This window comes from Erinaceus europaeus, chromosome X (assembly GCF_950295315.1).
Source record: "Erinaceus europaeus chromosome X, mEriEur2.1, whole genome shotgun sequence".
Classification (NCBI taxonomy): domain Eukaryota; kingdom Metazoa; phylum Chordata; class Mammalia; order Eulipotyphla; family Erinaceidae; genus Erinaceus; species Erinaceus europaeus.
Genome location: NC_080185.1, coordinates 40,498,983 through 40,508,487, shown reverse-complemented (window position 1 = coordinate 40,508,487; position 9,505 = coordinate 40,498,983). Strand labels below are relative to the sequence as shown.

At 40.8% G+C, this 9,505-nt stretch overlaps 1 protein-coding gene across 1 annotated transcript; it reads right to left on the bottom strand.

Annotated features, from left to right (window-relative positions):
• Positions 1–553: 553 nt before the first annotated feature.
• Positions 554–4,057, bottom strand: LOC132535880 (cancer/testis antigen 47A-like). Its single transcript, XM_060183407.1, has 5 exons — positions 4,030–4,057; positions 2,962–3,842; positions 2,505–2,611; positions 2,182–2,435; positions 554–1,161 (listed from the first exon to the last, which is right to left on the bottom strand). Exons 2-4 carry the CDS (start codon positions 3,803–3,805, stop codon positions 2,190–2,192), a joined length of 1,197 nt encoding a protein of 398 aa, XP_060039390.1. The 5' UTR covers positions 3,806–3,842; positions 4,030–4,057; the 3' UTR covers positions 554–1,161; positions 2,182–2,189.
• Positions 4,058–9,505: the final 5,448 nt, after the last annotated feature.

Genomic DNA, 9,505 nt, shown 5'->3' with positions numbered 1-9,505 from the left:
ACCCCCACCCTTCTAGAGTTTCTTTTCTTTTCTTTCTTTTTTTTTTGCCTCCATGGTTATTGCTGGGCTCGGTGCCTGCACTATGAATCCACTGCTCCTGGAGGCTATTTTTCCCATTTTGCTGACCTTGTTGTTCTACTTGTTGTAGTTGTTATTGTTGTCATAGCTGTTGTTGTTGGATAGGAAAGAGAGAAATGGAAAGAGGAGGGGAAGACAGAGAGGAGGAGAGAAAGAGACACCTGCAGACCTGCTTCACCGCTTGTGAAGCGATCCCCTGCTGGTGGGGAGCCAGGACTCATTCAGGGATCCTTACGCTGGCCCTTTTGCTTTGCTCCATGTGTGCTTAACCCGCTCAGCTACCGCCCGACTCCTTCTAGAGTTTCTATGAACAACCCTTCCTCCTACGTGAATTACTAATGCCCAGTTATGGTGCTGTATTGTTTGTCTTAGGACACATGGCTTTCTGTATGCTACCTTTGTATATGTTTTAATATGCAAGTCTTTATTGCACACACACACACACACACAAATTTTAAACACACACAAATTTTAAATTTTATTTATGTTTTAATATTTTTCAGACTTTCTCCAGCTTTATTACGATATAACTGACACAGTATTATTTGAGATTAAAGTATACAGTGTTGGCTGGATACATATACATATTGCAAAATGCTTATCACCACATTAGTTAACACTTCTTATCATATCATATAACTACTATTTTCTATTTTGTAGTGGAGATATTTAAGATCCATTTTTAGCAAGTTTCAAGTATTTTCAATAACACTATAGTTGCAGAATAGTTGACTATTATTACAATATTAATAATTATGTTTTCTATGTTATACATTAAGTCCTAAGAACAAATTCATAATTGAACATCTATACTTTTTTTAAACTAAAATTATCACATTTATCCTACTTCCCAACTCTAGATCACTACCATTCTACTCTCTGTTTCTGACAAACTTTCGGTTTTTAATACAACACATGCTGGCAAGTATCAGTAAAAGGTGAAATTCAGATTTGATTGAATAGCACATTTCTGGTGATGAAACAACATTAAGTATAAATTCCTATTAACTTCTAAAAGTGAAAAACCTAAAAATAGTAAAACAACAGATTCTCCTTCCTTCATCTTCTTTCTGTTCTTCCCAACTGCAAAATAAAAGAGATAGTAAATTAATAATTATACCAAATTAACTAATACCATGTGAAATAGCCTTATGCATATCTGCTACACACGCATACTGTATACCAATGACCAGAGGACAAGATCTTTCTTTCTTTCTTTTTCTTTTGATATATAGTGCTTAAACAACTGATGGCTTCAACACTGTGATCAATTAGCTTTGCCTTCCTCTTGTCTAATGTCAAAAAAAGACATTATTCTTTGAGAGGCTGTTTGGGAACTTAAGTAAATCTCTCTACCTTAAAAAGCCTGTGTTAATTCCATAAACGACACTCTACCACCCTCTAAGGTCCTCAGTTTTTGTTCTACCATATGAGAGAGACTGTTATTATGAAAGGCACAGGTGTGAAATGCAAAAAAAAAAAATTCACAATTGTTAAACCATACTAAAATATAAGATGTGTTTAATACAAGTGATAAACAATGGCCATAAATGACATTTCTTTCTTTAGACTGTCACTTAAAATGTAAATTCTACAATGCAATCCCTAAAACCCTTAATCTTTTGTTATATGCAAGTAGCCAGGTTATTAAAGGCATTGCCAGCCAGCTAGTACCTAAGACTGCATTTCTATAGAACCAAGGCATGTTTATTCCAGTCACCATAGCTCCTGCTTCTGGAAAGTATTTTCTAAACAAGTACTGATCTCTGGAACTTATATATCTAAACACTTGATAGTAGTAGTCTTGGAGAACAAAAGACTGCTAAAAAAAGAAATATAAAGGTGCAAAGTATATATCAAAACAATGCTTTTGTATTAGTAGACCCATTCTAATAGCCCAAATGGGATATTAAAACTAATCCTAAAAAGACTTGTTTTTAGTTTATGGATAAATAAAAAATTGTTGGGCCTTAGGAAAATTCATGACACATTATCCTTGTTTTTCTATGCAAAAAACACATGACTTTTCCTACAGCTCAATATGTAAAGACATTATTAACAGGTAAGGGTAGGTAAGTGGCATTCAAAGCTACAAGTCAATACCTGTATTTTCACAGAATGCTGTCAGATGGGGGTAGATTCCTTTCTGGTCCTTCTTGGTTTTTGTTAATCTTCTCTCCTCCTTCTCCTTCTTCTTTTTCTTCGTCCTCCTCGTCCTCCTTCTCGTCCTCCTCCTCGTCCTCCTCCTCCTCGTCGTCCTCCTCGTCGTCCTCATCCTCCTCCTCTTCCTCATCCTCCTCCTCTTCCTCATCCTCGTCCTCATCCTCCTCCTCGTCGTCGTCGTCCTCCTCCTCCTCCTCCTCCTCCTCCTCCTCCTCCTCCTCCTCCTCCTCCTCCTCCTCCTCCTCCTCCTCTTCTTCTTCTTCTTCTTCTTCTTCTTCTTCTTCTTCTTCTTCTTCTTCTTCTTCTTCTTCTTCATTTCCAGAATCTTGGATCTCTTCATCACAGTTTTCTTCCAGGTATTTAATGGTTTCTTTAGGGAAGAATAGTCGGAGTTTGAAACCTGACATTACTAAAAAATCATCTCAGTTCATTAACAATTACAATTTTAGTAGTCTAGTCAGAAAAACGGGAGGACAGACTCATCTAAGGCACAAAGCACCATCACCTGCAGGCAGGCTAAACTTGCCTGGAAAGGGTACTAATTGTGCCACTGACCCGCTGAGAACCTGCAGGGCCAGCAGATATCACCTCCCATCCACCCTTGCTGGAAGTACCTGCCCCATTTGGCTCATGGGTGTCACCCCTTCTATTTCTCACCATCCTGATAGGCTGGTGCTGACTCCCAGGAACTCTGGGTGGAGTTGTTGTCTGTGAACTCACCCTGAGGATCCCAGTTATCTTCCATGTATTCCCATGTGGTGGTCTCTTCTTCTCTTTCTTCACTCTCCCAGGGAATAGATTCAACGGTAGCCAAAACAGTTAGTTCCCCATGCTCCTCCTCCATTTCCCCTTGGATTGGCTCTCCTTGGGCTGGCTCTTGGGGTGCCAGGAGTGCAGGGACCCGGGACCAAGCTATATTGTTATCGCTAAACTGAGACCTCAACATCATCTGGGCATCACGGACCGTCATCAGGATATGGTCATTGTGGTAGATACGGTGCAGAAGGGACTGCATCAGCTCCACAAACATAAAACGAAAGCCCGCCATAGGGAAATGATGGGCATCTATAAGGATTTCCAAGCCCGGTGATCTCTCCTCTTCCACTCCCTCTTCCTCTGCTGGACCTATGTCAGATTCCTCCCCACTCATGTATCCACTCCCTCTCCAGATCTGGGGGGCCGGGACCAGGGCCATGGACTGGGCCCTAGGTTCCTCCATGATTCCGGTCACTTCCTCCACCATGGCTATTCCTGCCTCTCCAGCTCCCTCGAAGGGGCCTACTCCAGTCGCCGCTGCCTCTCCAGATGCCCCGACCTCCCAGGTTGCCATGGCCCCCGTGACTCCAGCCTCGAAGGCCACGGTGCCTTCACAGATAACACTACTCTCCCCAGCCTCTCCGGTTTCCAAGGTCTCCATGGGTTCCAGCACCTGGAGACCTACAAGAGGCCCGGTGCTACTCATCACCCAGTCACCAGCTCCAATCTCCTTATCGGAGACCCCCACCACATTCCCGGGGTTCCCCTGGGCCTTTGGGTTCTGGTCACCCCCTCCCGAGGCAGACATGTCTCCAGGCAGTCGCTTTCACGGCAGCTGTTGAAACCTGGCAATGAGAATAAAGATGGAGGCACTGAAGATCGCGCTTGAGGCCGTTGGGCCACTGGTTGGGGAGCTATTGAAGGGGAGGGGACATGACTGGAGGGCACAAGGGCCCCTCGAGGATAGGACAGCTTTTTAGGCTCTCTGACAGGAGGGAGAAACCAGGGGCTGCCCACCCAGACCCACTTTACCAAAACGGACAGATAGCTCCGGCAGCAAACAGCACAAACGGTCAGCGGCAGCCAGCAAGATGTCGCCCACAAGATGTCGCCCGGTAGGTGCTGAAGAGGCGGGGCCGGGAGAGGTGGCAACAAAGGGCAGAGCTCCTTCAGCGCGAGCTCTAAGCTCATTTGCTGAGGAGTGACGATTGACATATCTCCTGTCTAATCAGGACTATAGATACTAGGCCCCACCCCCCCTGCGTCAAACTCCTCCCTGTCCAATGGCATCATTAGGGGCACACGATGTGCTTCGGGTTGTTGCTATGGTCCATGAAACTATGCCAGACTTTGGAGTATGTGTATTGCATTAAAGTAACAGTCTCTAAGGTGGGGATGGGGTTCAGGTCCTGCAACATGATGTCAGAGACCTAGTGGGGGTTGTATTGTTATGTGGAAAACTGGGAAATGTCATGCATGTACAAACTATTGTATTTACTGCTGACTGCAAACCATTAATCCGCCAATGAAGAAATAATAATATTTATAAAAACTGTGCTCGCCCAATATAGAGGCACTCTAGGCTATGTGAACTGTACGGAGTCCCCAAATTTTCTACTTGAGTAAAAGATCATGCAACTAGGGACAGAAAGATAAAAATGGCACCCAAAAGAGAGGTGTCAGGGGAGTTGGGTGATAACAGCAGTGGGTTAAGCGCAGGTGGCGCAAAGCACAAGGACCAGCGTAGGATCCTGGTTCGAGCCTCTGGCTCCCCGCCTGCAGGGGAGTCGCTTCATAAGCGGTGAAGCAGGTCTGCAGGTGTCTTATCTTTCTTTACCCCTCTCTTTCTTCTCCTCCTCTCTCCATTTATCTCTGTCCTATCCAACAACAACGACATCAATAATAACTACAACATTAAAACAAGGGCAACAAAATGAATAAATAAATATTAAAAATTAACAAAGAGAGAGGTGTCAGTCTCTCCCAAAGAAAAAAGAATTTAGACATTTCATTATGGTTAAATATACCTGGGAAAGAATAGACAAAATTGAAGTGCATGCATGGAACGGAGAGATGACTCACCTAGTAGTGCATACATATTACTTTTGAACACCAGGGTCTGGGTACCTCGATATTACATAGGATCACCATGGAAAGGGAAAATTTCACCAGCAGTGCAGTAGTGTTCCACTCTCTTTGTTTTGTCTCTCACCCTTTAAAAAATGTGCAGGCACCAAGACAGTAAAAACTGGTGGGAAAATTGAAATGGATGTAGTCTAAAGTGAGTGTTGAAAAAGTGGTAGATAGCAGTAACTGGAAAGTGTATAATACACCCTGGTTTATATCAAGCCAACAAATAATGAACAGTTATTTTTTTTTTAAATAACCAGGTTATCTCAAGGAACCAAACATGATAGACATTAAGAAGATTGGCTTCCTGGTTATTGTGACCACAGATCAAGGCTTTTTTTTTTTTTTCCTCCCACAACCTCTTTTGTTTCAGAGTTTATTAAAATAATGTGTGATGGAAAGAGCACAACTGGGGCTTTGTTCCTAATTACTGAAGTTTAGATCAATGCTTTTTATTGAGTGAACAACTTGAGATATCAAATGTAAGTAAATCTAAAAATTTTGAGACATTAACTTATTTTATATTCATTCTATAAAAAGTATGTTGTACACTAATATGTTTCCTGAAAAGCGTATCAAATGATTTTTGGATATTATGGTTATAAAAAACACCAATAAATATCATCAAGATGTAGACAGATTTTGCCCCCGTTTCAACAAACTGATAAAATAAGGATGAATTTATGTTTATTCTTATTCAACCTTGATGCTCGGATATGATATTGCCATAAATCATTGCTTTATACCTGTCATGGAGTGTACAGAATCAGCAAATCCGTTGCAACAAATGTCACAAAGCTGTGAGAAAAATGCAATCTGACATTTAGAGTTGGTTTTAATGTTTGTCCCTGGATTTAATCTTGGGAGTTACTTAACATTGCTGTGTCTCAGTTTTATCTACACAAAGTTGACAAAGAGTAATGCTTACATAGCTATCTGACAATGTTGCTTTAAGAATCAAATAAGATAATGAGGTGAAAACCTTTTTCATGTTATGAGATTCTATATTCATATAAGGTACAATGTCAACAACAGAGCTTTTCCAGTTCATATACTGTTGGAGAGAAGCTATTGTATAGTCTCATAGGCTTTCAGAAAGGACCATCTAATTTGGTTTGACTGAATCACTTTTTCTAAGTTATTGGTATTTTTTGTTTGGTATTTTTTAAATTGGAGGGATTAATGGTTTAAAGCAAATGCAATTATTTTCTGCAAAACACTCTCAACTCTAGCCTAGGACTTCCTCCACCATCATGTGCCAGGACCTAAAAGCCTTTCTTCCCCCATCCCAGAGTTCTTTATTTGGCATAATATACCCAAGCCAAGCCAAGTTATCCCTCTCTATTCCTGTTTGTCAACTTCTGTCCATGAGCAAGATTATCCCATATTCATCCTTCTCTTTCAGATTGATCTCATTTAACATGATTATTTCAAGCTACATGCAAGATGGAATGAAGAAGACGAAGTCATTATCTTTAACTGTTGAGTATTCCTTTGTGTAAATATACCACAATTTTCTCAGCTACTCATCTATTGTTGGACACATAGGTTGCTTCCAGATTTGGCTTTGACAAATTGTGTGGCTATGAACATAGGTATTTATAGATCTTTTTTGAATAGGTATGTTTGATTCTTTAGGCTATATTTCCCCAGGAAAGGAATTGCCAGATGATAGGGTAAGTCTATAGATCCTTCTGAGAGTTCTCCAGACTACTCTCCATAGGTACTGGACCAATTTACATTCCAACCAGCAGTGCAGGAGGGTTAGTTTGACCCCACAAACTCTCCAACTTTTGCTGTTACTATCCTTTCTGATCCCAGAGAGTCCCAAACAGAGTCAATCCAGACCTCCAGACACAAAGACATATCATAATTAAATGACAAGAGGTAAGGATAAATAAAGGATTATGAAGGCTGCAAGAGAAAAAACAAAGAGGAAAACCCATAAGATTATCAGTAAATTTTTCTACGCAGAAAGCTTGAAGAGAATGGCAAGATATATATTGAGTATTCAATGAGAAAGACATTCAGCCAAGAATACTATATCCTATAAGACAAGCTGGGAGTATGGATCGACCTGTCAATGCCCATGTTCAGTGGGGAAGCAATTACAGAAGCCAGACCTTCCACCTTCTGCATCCCACAATGACCTTGGGTCCATACTTCCAGAGGGTTAAAGAATAGGAAAGCTATCAGGGGAGGGGATGGGATACAGAATTTTGGTGGTGGGAATTGTGTGGAGTTGTACCCCTCTTATCCTAATGTTTAGTCAATATTTCCTTTTTATAAATAAAAAATTAAATAAAAAAGACTGTCTTTCAGACTATACTGAGGGATAAAAACTGTCACAGAAGCCAGACCTTCTACCTTCTGCACCCTATAATGACCCCTGGGTCCATACACTCATAGGGATAAAGAATAGGAAAACTATCAGGGGATGGGATGGGATACGGAGTTCTGGTGGTAGGAATTATGTGGAATTGTACCCCTCCTTTCCTATGGTCTTGTCAGTGTTTCCATTTTATAAATTAAAAGAAAAACATCTCAGATAAGCAATAGTTGGAGTAATCTACTATCACCAGACCTGTTCTACAAGAAGTTCTGAAAAGTCTCCTATAACAATAACAACATCACCAAAAACATGCCCTATATCAGAACACTCAAGACAAGTTTAGAATAATGGCGTTGAAATATTTTAAATCCATAATATTAATAAATGTCAATGGTCTGAATTTTACCATTAAAAAGCACAGAGTAGGATGATGACAGTGAATTTCAGTGATAACTGTGGTGGCAAAAAAAAAAATGAAAGGAAGAAAGAAAGAAAGAAACCAGGGAGATAAAGAATAGGAAAGCTATCAGGGAAGAGGCTGAGATACAGAGTTCTAGTGGTGGGAATTGTGTGCAGTTTTACCCCTCTTATCCTAGGGTCTTGCCAGTGTTTCCATTTTATAAATAAAAATTATAAAGGAAAGAAGGAAAGGAATAAAGGAAGGAAGAAAGAAAGAAAAAGAAAGAAAGAAGGAAAGGAAGGAAGAAAGAAAGAAAGAAAATGTAAGGTAGGGGGCTGGGTTGTGGTGCACCCAGTTAAGCACACATATTATCATGCATAAGGACCTGGGTTCTAGCCCCCACTCCATGCCTGCAGGGCAGATGCTTCATGAGTGGTGAAACAGATCCTTAAGTGTCTAACTTTCTCTTTATACTTAGATTCTTGATTTATTTGAATACTGAGGGGGCTTGGCAGTTGCACACCAGGTTAAGCACACATAGTACAAAGTGTAAGTACCCTTGTAGTGATCCCAGTTTGAGCCCCAGGCTCCCTACCTACAGGGGTGTTGCTTCATAAGCAGTGAAGCAGGTCTGAATGTGTCTAGCTTTCTCTCTCCCTATCTCCCCCACCTCTCTCAATTTCTCTCTGTCTTATAAAAAAATAATAAAATGGCTTCAGGAGCTGTGGATTTGTGTGCAGGCACCAAGCCCCAGCGATAACCCTGGAGGCAAAAAGAAAGAAAGAAAGAGAGAAAGAAAGAAAAGAATATTGACACATGGTATATGATAAAAAAAATCTGTAGTCAAGGAACTGATTCAGCAAGTAGAGAACACAATGTGCATGTTTGAGTCCCTAGATTTGATCCTTAGCACTGCACATGGCCCGAGCTTCTTGTCCAGTCTCCTGCCTCTTGATCTCTCCCATACATAATATATATGTAGGTCTGAAAGTCTCACACCAGTTATCCTCATCCCCAATCAATCTGCATCTACACAACACCGACAAGCAGTGGAGAAGCAGCTGCTACTATCTCTGGCAACATGCATCTCATCATCTCATAGTGTAATAGGAATAAATGACTTCATGTTGAGAGTGGGAACAAAGACCATCTTTTGTCATACAGAGCTAGCCTTCCACTCAGTGGTGGGCTATCTAATTCTCCTATGAGACAGAAACAGTGTCAAAGGATATCAACACTGGTGTTCAGTTCTTGTTGACTTCATATATTTTTTTCTCTGCTAACACAAAATTGCAGGGTGTTCTTGCTTTATTTCTTTTTTTTTTGTATTGGTCTAAGAGTGACTTTGTCCACTGTTGATACACTGTGACACTGTTTCTGTCTCATAGGAGAATTATATGGGCTAAAATGAGTATCTTCCACTTCTTACCAATTTCATCTTGATCCTGGCACTAGTGTCCACCCTCTGCATCTCTAAGATGTATTAAAATATTGGTTTTAAAATTGTTTTCTGACAGTATCTAATGTAGTGCAAATTTTGGTTTCTTTGAAAACTTCCTAAAGTAACCCAGCCAAAACCTAAATCATATTGTTGCTTGTTTGTAACACCTCTTACTGAGATATCCCATGGTTCCCCATGGTCCCTG

Excerpts from the sequence above, each read along its gene's own strand:
- LOC132535880 (XM_060183407.1), bottom strand. The coding sequence starts at position 3,805 with ATGTCTGCCTCGGGAGGGGGTGACCAGAACCCAAAGGCCCAGGGGAAC. Across the intron at positions 2,612-2,961 it reads AGATAACTGGGATCCTCAGG|AAACCATTAAATACCTGGAA; the intron begins GTGAGTTCACAG and ends TCTTCCCTAAAG. Across the intron at positions 2,436-2,504 it reads AAGAAGAAGAAGAAGAAGAA|GAGGAGGAGGAGGACGACGA; the intron begins GAAGAAGAAGAA and ends GAGGAGGAGGAG.